Source organism: Elephas maximus, chromosome 24 (genome assembly GCF_024166365.1).
Source record: "Elephas maximus indicus isolate mEleMax1 chromosome 24, mEleMax1 primary haplotype, whole genome shotgun sequence".
NCBI classification, from domain to species: Eukaryota; Metazoa; Chordata; class Mammalia; order Proboscidea; family Elephantidae; genus Elephas; species Elephas maximus.
The window spans coordinates 37,280,110-37,299,314 of NC_064842.1; the positions used below are offsets into that span (position 1 = coordinate 37,280,110).

The following is a 19,205-nucleotide window of genomic DNA, read 5'->3' on the forward strand; positions in this document are numbered from 1 at the left end:
ATATATATACACGTATATGTATATATATTCCCCTCCCCCTAGTTGTTCCCTTCAGTAGCCTTTTTTTTTTTTTTTTACTGTGGTAAAAGTATAACAGAATATTTGTCAGTTCAGCAATTTTTACATGTATAATTCAGTGGCATGGATTACATGCATCGTTTTGTACAAACTTTTCCAAATTGCCCCACCACCATTAATTAACAGAAGCTCAGTGTCCCCTAAGCAGAGACTCCCCTTTCCCTTTCCCACCCCTGCTAGCCACTAATAAGCTTTGGTCTCTGTACATTTGCCTATTTCATGTAAGTGGGATCATACAACGTTTGTCCTTTTGTCCCTGTCTTATTTCAGTGGGCATGATGTTTTCAAGGTTCATCCATGTCGTGTGCATTGAGACTTTATTTCTCTTTATCGTAAGGTTTCGTTTTGATCAAATTTCTTACACTATCAAATTGCATTCTAGGCTTGTGTTGCTTTTTCTGTCCATTTGTGAACTGTCTTACAATATTAATTTTAATCAGGGATGAAAGAGCAGAAGAGAGAGTATATCTTCCATTTTTACCTCTGTTGCAAACAGACATAAGTATTGTTCACTGAAAAGAGATTAAAGACCCCAAATGCAAAAGATGCCCAGTATATTTCTGATGCAGCCAAAATCTATGTCAATTTTTATATCAAGATAAGTCAGATGTCTACTTCCTAATTTTTATTTTATAAATTTCGACTTTGTAATGCTTGATATGCTTCACATGGAGTCTTAATGAATTCATGGAACAAATTGTTGTTAGTGTTTTGTTATGTACCAGACAATTTCTTAATTCATTTTACTGGGGCTCTGAGCATGAGTTGAAATCGACTGGACAGCGATGAGTTTTTTTTTTTCCCCGAGTGCAAAGGATACTTACATTGACATCCTACTTATCTTTTCCCTCTGAATATTCCTTCCTACCTACTTGAAAGGAAGTAGAAATAGGACCTGTTCGAATGTCTTTAACTGTGTGGGTAATCCTTGTATGTAATTTCTATTCAAATGAAGGAAGAAGTAGTGTTACATTTGAAGATGTAGTTGACAAACATGTTTCATATCATCATCAAAACTTTCACAGAAAGTTCAGGGAGTAAAGGATGGATGTTAGTAGAACTGCTGATTTTCAAAGTGAATTTTTTATTATTCTTATAAGATGGTAGAGTTTTTTTTTTTTTCTTTATTTTACAAGGGATGAAAACATGTCTTTGCTTATTCAAATTCCATAATTCTGATCTATATTAAATTCTGGCTAATATTACTCAACAAAAAAGGTTGGAAAAGCAGTTGCTTTCCTTTTATTTTGCTATTCCCTCACCATTGTTCTGAGGGCAATATAGAAAAAAATAGAAAAAAAGAATTTCTCAGGTGAAGAACAGCCTTTCCAGTAGTCATTCCTTCTAGCACAGAAGAATAACAGTAATCCAGAAGCCAGCACGACCTCTTTTCAGTACTTGGTTTGGGTCTTGAAATGCTAGCCTGCCTTTTAGGGGTACATTTTTAAACCGTGGATCTTATCATCACAAGATCATGTATTAAGCCTCTTTTCATTGTCAGGGTAGAGGTTTAGTATTCATACAACTGTAAACTTAATTATAATCATTAATTAAATTATCATCTCTGCAGCCTACTCATTAATAACTAGTGTGTGTGAGAACTGATCCGATAGCTATGGTTGAAGCCATGTTTCTGTTCCTTAGGAAGCACCACTACTTCATATGGCTAACATTATATTTATAATGTTATATTAATACTTGACATTTTTGAACCATATGTATTTAACATGTATGTACAGGATGATTCAAATTTTGTTAAATATATGTGAAATGTGTGTGTATAAAAAAAACCAAACCCTGTTGCCATGGAGTCGATTCCGACTCATAGCGACCCTATAGGACAGAGTAGAACTGCCCCATAGGGTTTCCAAGGAACAGCTGGTAGATTCAAACTGCTGACCTTTTGGTTAGTAGCTGAGCTCTTAACCCCTGCACCTCCAGGGCTCCGTGTATGTGTAGGGATAGGGAAAAAAGGACTATAAATAATGTAACAGAGTATAAATTGTGTTTTCTCTGGGCGGTGAGACCATATGTTAAAGCTTGTTAAAAAATGCTTTCCTCTTTGGGGGCAGTAAATATTTGTTACTTTCATGATAAAAAAATATGATGCCACCATGTAGACATACATACACATATGTATACAAATTATGATAAAAAAGTATTCTTTTAAAAAAAAGTTCGATTAGCTCTTAAGACAGAGAAGTCTTTGCAGAGCAAAAACTGTCTATCTGTTGATTATAGAGAGAAAAATCTCTCAGATATGGTTGTCAGGAAATGGAGAGTTAGCCCTATAAACCTATCATCTGCTTATGGCATTACAAAGGCATTGGATGTGATGCTTAATGATTATGGAAGTTTAAAGATTAAAGATAGAAAATTGGGGGAAAGCACCCATCAGAAACAAAGTAGGATTATAGGTTGTCTTCTCCTAGAACACTGGTAAGTAAGGTTTTTGTTTATGTGTCTTTTAATTATTGGCATTTTTTTTTTTAACTCACAATGAAATTTATTATAGTCTCTAAGAAGAAAAGTTCTTACAATTTAGACTGCCTGCTTTATGAAATAAAAAATGTCGTTGAGACAAGAGTACTGTCTTTAGTCACTAAAATGTCAGTATCTAAGCATATGTGAGCAACACAGAGACAACTTTGCAAATATCATCCCTTATACTGGTTTTGGAGTTCACAAAGTACACTATATGCCTTAACTTCATTTCATTTTTAAATACTTACTTCCATTTTAAAGATGGGAAAACTGTGGAGACTTAAGCAGCACCATGAGTTAGCCAGAGCTGGAATTAGAATGAGTTTATTCCATTCTTTGCAACCTTGTTTGAGCACCTTTTCTATGCCAAGTACTTTCCAAAGACTGAGGCTAGAGAATTGAATAAGATGCAGCTCCCCCATGTTGCCTACAGGGCCTCCCTGGGTCTTCATGGTTGTCAGAGCTTCTCTTGGCCTAAACAGAGTTGGGAAAGCCACACTACCTGGATCAGTATCAACGTCAGTGGTGTCTTGGAAAGGACAGCCACAGAGTGCTCTGGCTTCTGGGTCCAAAGAACTCCATATGGGGTGAGCTTCAGCCTCTGACAGGGGGAGGGCTCTTTGTTGCACCTCCCCCTGAGACTATTAAAAAACAAAATAAAACAACAACAATAAAAAAAGACAGTTGCCACTGAGTCATTTCCTACTCGCAGTGACCCCATATGTTGCAGAGTAGAACTGTGCCCCATGGAGTTTTCAAGACTGTGACCTTTTGGAAGCAGGTTGCCAGGCCTTTCTTCCAAGATGCCTCTGGGTGGGTTTGAGCCACCAACCTGTTGGTTAGTAGCCGAATGCAAACCGCACCACTCTGAAACGATAACTTCCTCCAAACCACATCTCTGCCTACATGGCCATTACTTTCTCGCTGGACATTGAATGTGAGAGAGTGTGATTCTCCATTCTGGATCCTAATCCTTCTGCTTTGTCTGAAGTCAGAGGCTGGGCTTGAAACTAGGGCTTGGGCAGCATTAGAAAATTGGGCAACCATGCTGCTGCCTGCAGGCAAGAGGTTGCTTCTCACCAATTTTGGGTATCTGTTCCCAGGTAACTAGAGGTTAGTCACACTGGAAATAGAAGAGGGGCCCTCAGAGGCTTTTGAGTAGTGAGGGAAGGGTTAGTTCTGCTTCTCTACAAACTCTGTAAGCAGCTTGTCTTGAATTTTTACAGTGACTACCAGAAAGCTAATCATCAAAACTGGTATTACAGGTAAAAAAGAAAGACGAGGGATGTAGTATGTCTGGTATAACTGGTAGCTAGATGCTTTCCCAATAATTCAGCATTGGTATTTTAGTTGGAGAGGCCCTCCTTAGGGTGAAGTTGTTTCCAGTAACTGCCTTTTCTAATGAAGCTGAGGTGAGTTGATAGAATTCTGTCATGCTAAACATTCTGTCCACCACTTAAAGCCACCTGTCTAAGTGTTTTGAGGGAGGGGAGATGTAAATCTGAAATGTCCTGAAGCTTTTTTTTTTTTCCACTGCTACTTCTTTTACTGTTAGCCTCGCTCTGTTTTCTAAATACTAGTTTGTAGACCTAAAGCTGGGCTGACCTAGACCCTTGTGAAACTGTCTAGTGTGTGAATTAATACACTCTTTTATTCATTTCTTTTTAAAGGAGAGGGGAAAATACATGTGTTTGTGTGTATCAACAGGCATATGAAAGTAGATTTCATGTATTCATTTAGTAACATTTTTATTGAGTGCTTCTTATATGGGAGGCATTGTTCTTGTCACTGTGGTCATAGAAGCAAACAAGACAGACAATGAGCCCTCTTCCCTTATGAGGGAAAGGAGGGGAACAAACTGAAAAGTGACTGTGTGAGGAATGGGGTGAGAAGACGACTTCGTTAGGTGTTCAGAAAAAGCCTCACTCAGATCTTACATTTGAGCTAAAATTTACATCACAAAACACATTCTATCCTTATGAAGATCTGAGAAAATATTCCAGGCAGAGGAAACAGTAGTAAGTACAGTAGCCCTCAGATAAGAATGAACTTGGTGTGTTAAAAAAAACAGAAGGCCGGTGTGCCTGGAGCCTGAAAACAAAGACGGAGAAGTAGGTCAAGATGAAGTTGGGGAGAAAAAAGAAAAGGTGAAGTTGGAGAGGAAGACCGGTCTCCCAGATCATGGTGGGCCTTATAGGCAATGGCAAGGATTTTGGATTTTATTTTGAGTACAGTAGAACAAAGGAGTCCTGGTGGTACAGTAGTTAAACACTTGGCTGCTAACTGAAAGGTCAGCAGATCGAAGTCACCAGCCACTCTTCAGGAGACAGATGTGGTGGTCCGCTTCTGTGAAGATTACACAGTCAGAAACTATCTGAGGCAATTCTGCTTTGTCCTATAGGGTTGCAGCGAATCAGAATCGACTGAATGGCAGTGGGTGACGGGTACAGTGGAGCAGCAGTGTGAACTGAATCATGATTTAAAGAGTATCATCTGGAGAGTGGATTGTAGGATGCAAGAGCAGAAACAGGGAGACCACTTAGGGGGTACTGCAGCGGCCCAGTTGAGAGATGATGATGGCTTGGACCAGGGGAGTGATGACAGTAACTCTGGCCCTGTTGTGACGAAGAATTTCCCAGACTTCGTTATACTCTTTCAAATGCAGTTTTTAAGGTTAATCAGTTTTTAAGGTTAACTTCAAATAACATTTTAAAAAACAATTTTATTGTGGTGAAATGCATACAACAAAAAATTTGCCATTTTAACCATTTTTTAAGCGTACAATTCAGTGACATTATAAAATAACATTTTCAATTACTGTGTGGTTCTATGATGTCTAGGCACCATGGTTTTTTGTTTGCTTTTGGCTGAAACTTTTGACAATTAAGTACTCACTGTCTAAACATTAGTTTCTTTTTGGCATACTTCTGCGTACCCACTCTGCCTGAATCTATAGTATGTATCACAGCCTTTACCAAAGATTGTTTTTAGGTGTTTATTGTCTTTCAGACTACAAAAACTTTACTGCAGAAAATATAGTAAAATATAAGAGGAAAACAATAACTGATGATCCCACTAACCAGAGAAACATTCTGTGTTACTTCCTTTCAGTCTTTTTTCTGTGCATGGATGTATTTATTTCCAAATGGTTGCTATTTTTTAAGGTAGTAAATTTTGCAAACACTAGTTTATATCACCTGCTCAGTAGTTAAATGGCTTACTTCATTGACTTTTTCAAAGCATTCATTAAGGGGTGGAAACACTGGTGGTTAAGTGCTACGGCTGCTAACCGAAGGGCTGGCAGTTCAAATCTGCCAGGCGCCCTTTGGAAACTGTGGAGCAGTTCTACCCTGTCCTATAGGGTCACTATGAGTCGGAATCGACTCGACGGCACTGGGTTTGGTTTTGTTTTTTGGTTCATTAAGGGGTGGTGTAGATTCCTTATTATCCTCACCTGAGCTGCTGCTGTTGGTTGACTAGCCATCCTACTATTAGCTGTTTATTATGTAACTCTGGTGTGCTTTGATTGCATTGTTTATATCTTCAGCCAGCTTTGTAATAATGCCTATAAAATAAATACGCATTAAGCTAAAGTCACAGATTAGTCTCAGAGTTGAAAATTTCCCTTTTTAACCCTTTTTATTTTCTCAGCTACAACTTGGTAAGCTTTGGCAGGATCCACCATTCTAATCTTCAGCTTACCAAAGGGGGGAAAAAAAGGAAACCCATTGCCATCAAGTTAGTTCCGACTCCTAGTGACCCTCTAGGACAGAGTAGAATTGCCCCATAGGGCTCCTCATAGGCAATCGCCAGATTGCCTGATGGATGCAATCTGTCAGCCCTTTGGTTAGTAGCCGTAGCTCTTAACCAGTACACCACCGGGGCTCTAATCTTCATTTTACACAAATTAAATTTGTTAGCTTGTTAACGCATTCTTATATCACTGCTTTAACTAGGACTTATGGTGACTTATTTCAGCTTATAGCAAAGAGGTTAGAGGAGCCCTGGTGGTGCAGTGGTTAAGAGTTCAGCTGGTAACCAAAAGGTCGCAGTTTGAATCTACCAGCCGCTCCTTGGAAACCCTATAGGGGAGTTCTACTCTCTCCTATAGGGTGACTATGAGATTAGAAATCTCTTCCTAAAAAATTTTGGAGCCAATCTAAATCTTACTATAAAAATACATTTGGGAAAATAGAAATTCTTACTGCAGTGTATTTGTCCTGAGTGCAGACTAAAATGTAATAATTCTTGGTGATTGTTTTGCAGACATCAAAGGAAGACCTTCTGCAAGCTGATTTTGAAGGTGCTTTAAAGTTCTTCAGAGTTCAGCTTCCTAAGAGATACAGAGCAGAAGAAAATGCAAGAAGATTGATGGAGCAGGCATGCAATATTAAGGTAAGATACATGAATTTATATATAATAAAGGTGAAACTTGAATGTAGAAGAACGTGGCAAATGATGTAAAAGCCTTCCTCTGTATGTTGCTGGGTTTTGACTGTGTTTAAGTGATACCGTGTACCAACCATGTTCTGCCAGATTGTTCTAGCAGGCTGGTATGTATACAGTATTTATACCTTCTAGTAGAACTTAGAGTTAAAATTGACAGGTTCAGATTGAAATAATAGAAAGACAAACATTTATCTTATAGGTGGGCCTCTAGAATGGGCTACTGTGATAGTGGTTTCCATAGCAGCAGACTTAGTGTTTAGCTTTTGCCATCTGCTTTAAGATTATTTAGGACAAAGCAAGACAAGTCTGCTTGGGCACTGATTTCCTTTCTCTAAAGGACTTGGAGTCTTGATTCGCACATTCTCATCCCACACCTGCCAAATGTCTATCGATACGTTGGTCCTTGTCTTGTGTCTGATAAGACTAAACACATGTTACAAGCTAATTTGATAATTGAGATCTATATGCAAAAAGTTGCGCTAGTAAGGTGAAAAATCACAGTTTTTAAAAAAATTGGAATTGCTTTACTGATGTTAATTCTTGTACCTCTGGAATATACTAGGTGACCTTCTTACTTAATCGTGACTTAAACATAAATTTGTGTTTTGAATGAAACAAAGATCTCAGCTCTTATGGGCCTTACATTCTTGCAGAAGGAAACAGACAATAAGCAATAAACATAATAAAGAATATGCTTAGTTAAAGGTGATAAGTAGCTATGAAAAGAGTAAAAACAGGGCAAGATAAGGGAGATTGGATTGGTAGAGGGAGGGAAGGTTGCAGTTGTTATTAAACAGTCAGAGTAGACCTAACCAAAAAGGTAAAAGAACTGGGGGTGTCTGGGTTAGTCTTGGAGATGTCTGTATTCCAGGCAGAGGCAACAGTCAATTCCAATGCCCTGAAGCTGGCTCCTGTCTGAAGGGTTTGAAGAACAGTAAGAAGGCCAAAGTAGCCTGAAGTGAACGAAAAGGAGAGTGGTAGGAGAAGGTTAGCCATTTCATAAGGAGCCAGAAAATGTAGGCCATTGTGAGGATTTAGGCTTTTCTTCCAGATATGGGTAGCCATTGCAAGGTTTAGTGGAGGAGTGATATTATCTGTCTGAGGCTTTTGGAGAATCAGGAAGGCCACTGTGTTGAGAGCAAACCATAGGAAGACAAGAGTAGACCAAGGGAGACCAGATAGACTTACAGTAATCCTGTTGAGAGATGATGATAGATTGAACCATGGTGATAGCAGAGGAGATGATGGGAACTGTTTGGAACCTGAATATATTTTGAAATATTTTCATGATTTATTAGATGTGGGTGTGAGAGGAAAAAAGAAGTCAAGATGATGTACTAGGTTTTTGGACTGAGCAATTAGATGATAGAGTTGCCATCAACTTATTAAGCTCATTACTTAAAATGTACTTTGATACACATTTTATTTAGGCACCACACCCACTGTAATACTTTTTTTGTGGTATAACACTTTGTTTTCAATATAACCTATTTTAAAAATAAGTTATAAATGTTAAAAAGTACAATTCAATGCTGAAAGTATACCTGAGAAGAAATAATATCTTTTGAATGAACTGTATCTTCAAAGATATATTTTCTAAAGATATTAAGAAAGATGGGCCTGTAAAGTCTTCATCCTGAAATGCAAATTCTTTAAAACCTGCAGGAGTGATTATTTTCTTTAGCTGGGTCATATGACTAAGCCTAAGCCACATTTGTCTGCAGACTTTGAAAATATGTTCCAGTGGGCATGGTGTCTTTGACTGAATCTTGTGGGTGATGAGTTTGAAATAATCTTCAGCCAGCTGATTTTTTCAGAGCTGCCATGGGAGTACTGTGAACTGGGGCAATGCTGTAGGAATCCATTAAAATTAAACACTTAATTTTAAAAATAAAAATTAGAGAATTAAGAGGTACAGGTAAGGTGAAAAATGTTTTCCTAGGAAATTTAATAGCACTGGCAAGTGTTGAGGATGAAAAACCCAAAGGTGAATCATTTACAGGTGAAAACTTACAGAGGAAGAATTTTTCCCAGTAGAATTTATGAAGTTCCTTGGAGGATGGAGGTAGCTAATAATTGCCAAGTCAGAAACATGAAATCTGAAAGATGCAGAAATATCAAATGTTAGAAAACAAGTTCAAAGGATGATGTGAATGGGCTGTTCCTGGGATGGGAGTGCTGTGTGCAACCAGAGTGATTTATTTGGACATGAAAAGTAGAAATGAATATTCAGAAAAGAATAAGTAATGATAGGGCATTGGGTCCCCCCCCCGCCCCCCGCCCAGTGTCTAAGGACAGTAACTTTTTCTTGGATATTTAAAACAGTACCTACAAGACACCGTTTTGATTTATAACATCAGATTTTGGAGCGGGTTATTGTGAGATGGATATAGTTGAAATTGAGAGAAGGAAGATATAAGTTGTACAGTACTCAGGGATTGTACTGGGATTAGAATGCCGGTCAAGTCTCTGGCCCAAAAGTTTAAAAAAAATTTTAAGCTGAGACCTACATTTTAAAATAACTTTTATATCAAGACCTTGACTATACATGTATACATGTAGACATGTATCTAAAGAAGTGATTGACGTACTCTGATGTTTTCTAGTCTATGTTCTTACATTCTGTTTCATTTTAAACTTCTTCATCCACCCCCCAAAAATTCCTGAAATCAAAAAGCTGGTCATAACACACTAAATAAGTTTTATTAATGACTTGCGGTTTTGAAAAAAGTGTAGGGCCTACTTCACTGTTTCTACCATCTCTCCCTTCCCTGTTTTGATATACTGCAAGAATAAGAGTCTCCAGAGGATGAGGTGTTAGAATGAATAATGGCAGCAGGAATGTAGGTAAAAATGTGAGTCACGATACCATCATTACCGTAGCATATTCCCCACCTGGCAACATTAGGAGATGATGGACTTAAACTGAGGCTGTGTGGTAAACGAAGTGTTCATGGGGCAGAGGTGACTGCAGGCATTGGGATAGGTACGAAAGTTGAACTCACAATTTCTTATCCACAGCCTGTTTAAGATTAAGTACAGAATTCTTGTCAAAATAATTTAAATTTTTTTTATTTTAATTATTTTCAAAGTAGGTATCTTTGTGTATAGTTTTATCTTCTCTGAATGGGCATGTTCTCATCTAATTACCCAAAAAAATGAATCACCTTCTTCTAACTTGAAGGAACTCAAGTAAGCAGTGATTGCAGTGAAATGACTGGTTTTAAAATAGAGGCAGCAGTTGTAGGTACAAAATAATTTGTTTGAGCTATTTGGTATCCTCTGTATTGTTACGAATCAGAATCTACTCAATGGCGACAGGTTTGGTTTGTTTTTTTGTTTTTTTTCTTTGGTAATGTGGTTTATTTCTATGAGTATCAATGGTTTGTGTTAATAAAGCAAATTGGATTCAATAAATAACTCTTTTCTTCCAAAACCTGTGTGACATTAAACATCAATACCAGTTTGTAGTAGTTCCTAAACTACTAATTAACAAACATGATTTTAAATTATTCTGATATTCCCCTGCCACCATGGTTCTGACCAAGCTAAAATCAAGAACTGCATTGACTCATCAAAGTTAATTTTGAATAGTCACTTGGTTGCTTAACATTGAGATCAAGACTTAAATGAAAGATGATTAAAGAAAAATACGTAATATAAATATCGTGGACTTTCCCAGGGAATCAGCTCTTATTGGATACCATTGTTAGATTGTTATCTTATACTTAAAAATCCTGCTATTGCAGAGCTTCTTAAATTCAGATTTTGGCTTCAAGAACTCTATGAATCATCAGATTATTTGGGTTTCTTTATGTGAGCATATAAGCATTTTGTTTTTCCTGGTGAGAAAATATATAGCTATCACTGGATCTTAAAGTTCAGTCCCTGTACTGATGGGACAACTCCAAACTTGTTAAGCAAATTGATATTTCTATTAGAGCATGAGAATTTGTGAATGGGATACCTGTATGTATTTAAGTTCAAATACACGTAACCTCTATAATTATTCTTGATCTAATTGCCTGGCCTTTCTCTGTCTTTTTTTTTTTTTTTTTTACATATTTTCCATGCCATTTATGTAATATTAGGTTGAATTAATAAAATTACCCTTTTTGTGGTTAAAAACTATCAGGTATTAGAAGTTTTATATGATTTAATTCAATATTTTACGGAAAGCCTGGTGGCGTAGTGGTTAAGAGCTACATCTGCTAACCAAAAGGTCAGCAGTTCGAATCCACCAGACACTCCTTGGAAACTCTACAGGGCAGTTCTACTCTGCCCTGTAGGGTCGCTATGAGTCTGAATTGACTCAACGGTAGCAGGTTTGGTTTTTTTCCTGTGGTTCAAATAGGTGCTGTGTCTGTGAATGATGAAATATTAAAAATTTGAGTCATTCAAATACAATGGAATTCACTTAGCTGACATTGCTATGGTAGAATTAAGAGTACAAGGTCTGTACCGTGAGAGTATTATATGCGCCTTAGGTCTATGGCCATGTAAACCTTTCTTGAGAATTACCTTCAAAAGCTAGGAAGCAAGTAGTTTGCTTTTTTGTTTTTGAAGTTGGTTTTTATTTTGAACAACGTTGTAAGTGCCACATTTATGATGGACAACGTTAATAGCAAAGTTCATAAGAACATTGCCCAAAGTATTCTGTTGGTAGATCTTCATAATAGAATGTTTAAAAATGTAAATTAGCCTATTTTGTTTTTATTAGTAAATAATTAGAGCAAAATTAAAATGGCAAACTATGACAAAACATAAAAGGAAGGAATTTGGAAAGAAGGGTTCATTTACTGAGTGCCTGTTGTGTGCCTGGAGTACCTGAGTGGCGCAAATGGTTAAGCACTAGACTACTAACCAAAAGGTTAGCAGTTCAAACCCACCCAGAGGCATCTCTGAAGACAGGCCTGGTGATCTGCTTCCACAGAGGTCACAGCCTTGAAAACCCCATGGAGCACAGTTCTACTCTGCACAGATGAGATTGCTATGAGTCGGCATCGACTCAACAGCAACTAACACCAACAACAGTTGTGTGCCAGGAACTTTGCAAGAGAACTTAGCAAGGTCTGTATAAGGGCAGGAGGAGCATGTTCCATGCTGAGAATATGCAGAGGCCCAGAGGTAGAAAAGCATGGAGTTGTCACGTCCTAAATGTAGTTCATGACTAGATGGTAGGGTGCAAGGACAGAGAGGGAATGAGGAAAGTGGATAAGAGAGGAGACTGAAGAGATACGCAGGAGTCAGATAGCTTGTGCTGAGTCGGTGTAAGGCATAGTAAGCAATTCTGATTTTATCCTGAGGGCGGGGGAAGCATAGAGGAGTTTTAAATAGGAGACAGACATGGCGTGATCAGATTTGTGTTTTAGGAAAGTCATTCTGGCTGCTGTGTGGAGAATGCATAGAAAGGGGTAAGATTAGAAATTGATGACAGACCATTTCAAGGGCTGTAGCAATAATCCTGGTGAGAAATGACTAGAGTATTTGTTATGGGATAGAGAGATGTGGACAGGTTCCAGAGATATTCAGAAGATAGAATTAACAGGTCTGGTGATTAAATGTGAATGCTAGGGCAGGGGAGGGGAGCTAGTAAAGACACTCAGAATTCTACTTGGCAACTTGGTGGTAACCATAGTGAGATAAACCCGTTGCCATGGAGTCGATTCCAACTCATAGCGACCCTATAGTGAGATAGGGAACAAAAAAAGAACAAAGTAGAGGGATGGAAGATAATGAGTTAAGTTTTGGACATGTTAAGTTTGTGGTGCATATTCACAAACTTATATCCAAGTAGATATATACAATAGATAGATAGATATGTCAGTGAGATCTGGGCTAAAGGTAAACATTTGAAGCCATCAGCAATTGATAATATTACGAAGAATGGGAATTCCAGAACATTTAATTGTGCTCATGCAGAACCCGTGTATATAAACCAAGATGCAGTCGTTCAAACAGAATAAGGAAATACTCGGAATCAACTTGACGGCACTGGGTTTCTGGGTTGGGTGTGGTTTAAAATCAGGAACGGTGTGCATCAGAGTTGTATGCTTTCACCATACTTATTCAATCTGTATGCTGAGCAAATAATCCAAGAAGCTGGACTATGTGAAGAAGAATGCAGCATCAGGATTGGAGGAAGACTCATTAACAACTTGCGATATGCAGATGACACAACTTTGCTTGCTGAAAGCAAAGCAGACTTTAAGTACTTACTGGTGGAAAATCAAAGACTATAGCCTTCAATATGGATTATACCCCAACATAAAGAAAATAAAAATCCTCATAACTGGACCAATAAGCAACATCATGATAAATGAAGAAAAGATTGAAGTTGTCAAGGATTTCATTTTACTTGGATCCACTATCTATTCCCATGGAAGCTACAGTCAAGAAATCAAAAGATGTATTGCATTGGACAAATCTGCAAAAGATGTCTTTAAAGTGTTGAAAAGCAAAGATATCACTTTGAAGACTAAGGTGCGTCCGACCCAAGCCCTAGTATTTTCAGTCACCTCATATGCGTACAAAGCCTGCATAATGAATAAGGAAGACCGAAGAAAAATTGGTGGCTTTGAATTATGGTGTTGGCGAAGAATATCGAATATACCGTGGACTGCCAGAAGAACAAACCAATCTGTCCTGGAAGAAGTACAACCAGAATGCCCCTTAGAAGTGAGGATGGCAAGACTTTGTCTTACTTACTTTGGACATGTTATCAGGAGAGACCAGTTTCTGGAGAAGGACATCATGCTTGGTAAATTAGAGGGTCAGCAAAAAAGAGGAAAACTCTCAATGAGGTGGATTGACACAGTGGCTGCAACAATGGGCTCAAACATAGCAACGGTTATGAGGGTGGTGCAGGACTGGGCAGTGTTTCATTCTGTTGTACACAGAGTCGCTATGAGTCAGAGCCAACTCTAGGGCACCCAACAACAACACCAATAGCATTGAAACCATGGAGGTGGGTGATTTCACCTAGAGGAGTATGTAAAAGGAGCAGAGAGGGTTGAGAATAGATGCATTAACAGGTAAAAGATGGGCTGAAGGATAGAACCTTGTGAGAATTAGAAGGCAGGCGGAAACCCAGGAGAATGTGAAATGAGAATGCTAAGGGAAAAGGTTGTTTGCTTTCCAGGGGAAGGAGTGAACAAGTATCAGTAATGCTTAGAGGTCATGTAAGGTACTGAGGAATGGAAAATGGCCATTGTACAGTAGTTAGCAAGAGGTACTTGATGGCCTTAATGAGAGCAGTTTCAGTGAAATGATGAGTTATAAAAGTCAGTGATTCAAGTAATAAATTGGAGATGAGGAAATGGAGAAAGGAAGATGGCACAATTCTTTTAAGACAGCATGGGAGGTGGGGATGTAGAATAGGGGGTAGAGGAGTCAGCCAGCAACAAGCCATAGTAAGTACAAGAGAGATATAACAGGACATGAAGTTGAGATAGATTTTTGGTGGACAGGAGAAATTGGAGTCTGTTTTAGTCATCTAGTGCTGCTTTAACAGAAATACCACAAGTGGATGGCTTTAACAAAGATAAATTTATTTTCTCACAGTCTAGTAGGTTACAAGTCCAAATTCAGGGTGTCAGCTCCTGGGGAAGGTGTTGTCTGTCAGCTCTGGAAGAAGGTCCTTGTCCTTAATCTTCCCCTGGTCAAGGAGCTTCTCAGGCACAGGGACCCCGTGTCCAAAGGACACGCTCTGCTCCTGGTGCTGCTTTCTTGGTGGTATGAACACCAGAGGCCATGGCACCACCCTTTGAAATCCCTGAGGTCATGGCCATACCTTTTGAGACTGAGGCAGGTCGGCTTCTTGTATTGTCTCTTGAGTTTCTGCTTCCTGGTTTCTCGGCCTCTCAGCTCCTCAGGCCTCGTGTCCGCATCTACCCTGTTGGGGCAAGTGTTCCAAAGCCCTGTAGCTCTACCGATAAGTGCCCAGAGGCACCCCACTCTGCCAGGAAGCCTCCTGCACACAGGCACTCAGCTCTCTCGCTCCGTGGGTCGGCTCCAGCGCTGTCTCACGCCGATCTCCTGGTTCTGCTGCTGCTGGTTCTCTGCTGTTGCCACTTCTTTGCTGCTGTAGGTTCTCTGCTGCGCTAGTCCTCTGCCACTGTTGCAACTCTATCCATTCAGTTTCAAAACTGCTTCCACGTTTTAGGTGCCTGTCAGTGCAGCACCCTACTCTATTGGTACCAAATTCTTAGTCATCTAGTGCTGCTTTAACAGAAATACCACAAGTGGATGGCTTTAACAAAGATAAATTTATTTTCTCACAGTCACAGGTTGCAAGTCCAAATTCAGGGCATCAGCTCCAGGGGAAGGCTTTCTCTGTCAGCTCTGGAAGAAGGTCTTTGTCTTCAATCTTCACCTGGTCAAGGAGCTTCTCAGGCACAGGGACCCCGTGTCCAAAGGACACGCTCTGCTCCTGGTGCTGCTTTCTTGGTGGTATGAAGTCCCCAACTCTCTGCTTGCTTCCGTTTCCTTTTATCTCTTAAGAGATAAAAGATGTGCAGGCCACACCCCAGGGAAACTCCCTTTACACTGGATCTGAATAAGGGTGGTGGTACAATCCTACCCTAATCCTCTCAACATAAAATTACAACCACAAAATGGAGGACAACCACAGAATACTGGGAATCATGGCCTAACCAAGTTGATACACACATTTTGGGGGGGTACATAATTCAATCCATGACAGAGTCTTCAATGATGAAAAACTCAATAGATCTCAATGTATGTGTTGAGCATTTACTATACACCAAGCACTGAGCTTGACCCAGGTGATACAAGGTTGAGCAAAAACAGATATGCTTCCTGAACTCATGTAATTTATACTGTTGTGAGAAGACATGGGATAATCACCTTAATAAACGTGTAAATACAACATGAGGTAAGTGCTCAGAAGGGACGTAATAAGGATATACAAGAACAAATAGCTAAGGAACCTGATTTTGACTCAGTGGTATAGGAAAGATTTTTTTGAGCTGAGATTATAAGGCATTCCAAAATGAAGGAACAACATTGCAAAGGCTGTGAGGTGAAAGTGGGTATAGTATGTTTAAAGAACTAGAGAGCGGCCAGTGTGGCTATAGCTCAGAGAGTGCTAAGGGTTAATATCCAGGGGCTAGTCTTCCATTATAAAAGCAAAATGAGCAAAAGAATGTGCAGTTTGATGAGGAGGAAATCGAAGATATTCCATTTGAAGGTTTCCATTATTTCTGTTAAACAGGATTTAGAATGAAGGAGATATAGTGGAGAGAGAGCTTTAAAGAACACAGAAAAGGTTTTAAAAAGACATTACAGAGAACAGAAGAACTGACTGGAAAAATACAGAAGAATTGCTATGCTATATTATCAGAGATCATAAATTCATAGTGGCAGAAATCTGAAATGTCTGGTGTGTTTCTTTAGAAGTCCTCAGCAGCCCAAAGGTAAACATGAAGAAAGCAGATAGTAGTTACTTTGTTGAGATTTGTCAGCATGAGGCAAAGTGAAAGCAGTGGGGCCAGGGCAATGGTGTGCTGGTAAAGTGTTTCTTGGGGAAAGAGGAGATGAAGGGGAAGCCATAATTTGTAACTTTTGCCAGTTTCCGTGGTTCTTCTGCCACCATGGCTAGTTTCAAGATACCAATGGGTTAACAACCAGTTCACAAAATTTTTGAATAGGTAATAGTCACTTCTCCTGAGTTGGTAGTTACTGACTTCATCATACAACAGGGCCAGGGAGTTGAGGTTGGTAAACAGGAGAGTGGCTGTCATGGTGGATTGTGGAGTCTAACTAGTGGAGAATAAAAATTAACAAAATAAAAATAGAGGGCTTAGAGACTTCAAGAAAAGGAGATGGGAAAGGGGAACAAAGAATTGTGGAACTCCATGAACAAGAAGAATGGTAGAGGAAGAGAATAGATAGTTGGTTGTTACTTGTAAAATAGCAGTGGTAGTAGTGTCAGACCTCCTCTAACTTCAGGGGGGATAATGAGAATCACCATCAGCCCAAGGCTGATTCCTATGAGGTGAAAGTCACACACACACACTTCCATTTTTCAAGGTTTAACAGTTCTGACACCAGCCATCCCTCCCGCGGCACTTTCCACTTCTCTCCTAAGTTCGATAACTCATCACAATGGCCACACAGAACTCACAGGCCATACTCAATTAGCGAAGTAACAGGTTACGGTTCAATTTGGAAGTAACAGGAACAACTCAGGAGACAGGATACAGTTTGTCCATCAGGACAGCCTCCAACTAAGAGCTCTCAGCCTCTGCCGCTGGCCTCTACGCTGCTCAAGCAGGTGTTATAGCTCATTAGCTCTGCAGATGTGCCCAGAGCCACCCCACTCTGCCAGCAAACCTGCTGCCTGAAGGTACTCAGCTCTCTTGCTTCACGGTCAGTGAGCCCACTGCAGCCACCTCATTCTGTGGTCTGGAAAGCTCACCACAGCCATCTCACACCAGTCTCCTGGTTCTTGTTGCTCATACTGTCTTGTGCCATCTCATGCCATCTCTAGCATTAACAGCCCTGTCTCCTGGGTCTAGGAGGCTCTCAGCGCAGGGAATCCCTACTCTTCTTCTTGACAGTAGTGAGGTTCCCTTAATCTCTTTGAGATTTACTCTTTTAAGCCTAGCAGGATGGCAAAACTGACCAATCCCCTTGGTAGACCACAGGCACCTTATTTGCATAGCCATGGTCCAATTCCTGCAGGAGTTTTGTTGTAACAAAGTGCGGTAATTTCTATTTAGAATTTGCCTCTTTTTTTTCTTTTGAAGCTTCTATTAACACTTATAGTCCTCAGTGTACATCATATTTGGGGCATTGTTTTGCTTTTCTTTTTTCCTCCAATGAGCAGGGGACAAGATGTTGGACATGTCCTGAAACAGTTGATAGCAGGTGGACAAAACAGATCAGACATCAGGTATTGTCCACGTAGTCTGGGTGCCAAGGAGTGAGGTGCCCTCCACATTACGAAAGCTAAGCTTTTAAGACTGTTCCTGATCAGCTAAAATGCATTTGTCTCCATCTGCTTCTGCCATTTTAGTCTACCATTATACCTTCTTCTGCTAGTCATTTTCTGTCTACTTATGAAGGAGAAAGCCATATAAACATTTTAAAATTTATCTGATGGATAAGCTGAGTATTATATCATGACCTACTCTATATACGGGATTTTTACTCAAATAATACGCATCTTCTACCACACCTTCCCCTCCAAGGTATTTTCCTAAGTGCGCTATGTTAATTTTTTTACGGCAACTTGTAAAAAAAAAATTGGAATAGTGGCCAGTATGAAAATACCTCACAGGGGGAGTGTGTGGTTGGCAAACAAATGTATAAGGTGTGTGTTATTTGCATTAAAAATATAGCAAGCCATTAAATTCTTCTACCCCCCCAAAAAGGTAAATGGATATGAAAATTGATTTGTCTATTGATATCTTTCTTCTTAAGAAATATAAAAGCTATTGGAATAAAGTGTTGTGCCCTCCTATAGATTCCAAAATTAGTACCATTTGGTCAGAGTATCTACAAATAATTAGCAACAAAAAAGAACACTTTGAAATTGCTATCTCAACTGGTAGTTTCTCTCCTTTCCCACTTTTTAAGTATTCTTCTTTTCTCTTGTGCTTAATTTACTCCCAGCAGTTTTCTAAAGACTTAGTAAGATGAATGGCTGTGCTCTTAAATGGGAGTCATATTTCATATACCTTTCTGCAGTGTTTTGCCAATTACCTTATATCTAGTTGTTATGATTTATGTTTATGTGTGTTGGAGAATAAAGTTAGAACTCATCTTCACCATTTGGGAACTGTGGTAGTAAGTAATGTTACACAACTATTTATAATGAGATCCACATTCCTTTGAGTTTTTTTGACTATTTGAATTTATATTAGGATTATATTTAAAAATGTGCTCCATGGTTTGTGTTTAGGGATCTGATTTAGACAAGAAGATAGATATGGTGTTTCTCTGTGCCCTTGGTGCTACTCACTGGAAATAATTTTGCTCTTTTAGGTAGCAATTAAAGGAGCCCAGGTGGAACAGTGGTTAAGTGCTTCACTGTTAACCAAAAGGTTGGCAGTTCAAACACACGAGCTGCTCCACAGGAGAAAGATGTTAACAGTCTGCTTCTGTAAAGATTACAGCCTAGAAAACCCAATGGGGCAGTTCTACTCTGTCCTGTAGGATCAGTATGA

The 19,205-nt window shown here is 39.3% G+C and overlaps 1 protein-coding gene across 6 annotated transcripts in view; it reads left to right on the forward strand.

Moving 5' to 3' along the window:
* RABGAP1L (RAB GTPase activating protein 1 like) overlaps positions 1–19,205 on the forward strand; it is a 739,959-nt gene that overhangs the window by 578,522 nt on the left and 142,232 nt on the right. For all 6 annotated transcript variants that reach the window (XM_049868622.1, XM_049868624.1, XM_049868625.1 and 3 more), the window contains one exon: positions 6,829–6,957. In XM_049868622.1, coding sequence (XP_049724579.1) covers positions 6,829–6,957 — 129 coding nt within the window. The remainder of the gene's footprint in view (positions 1–6,828; positions 6,958–19,205) is intronic.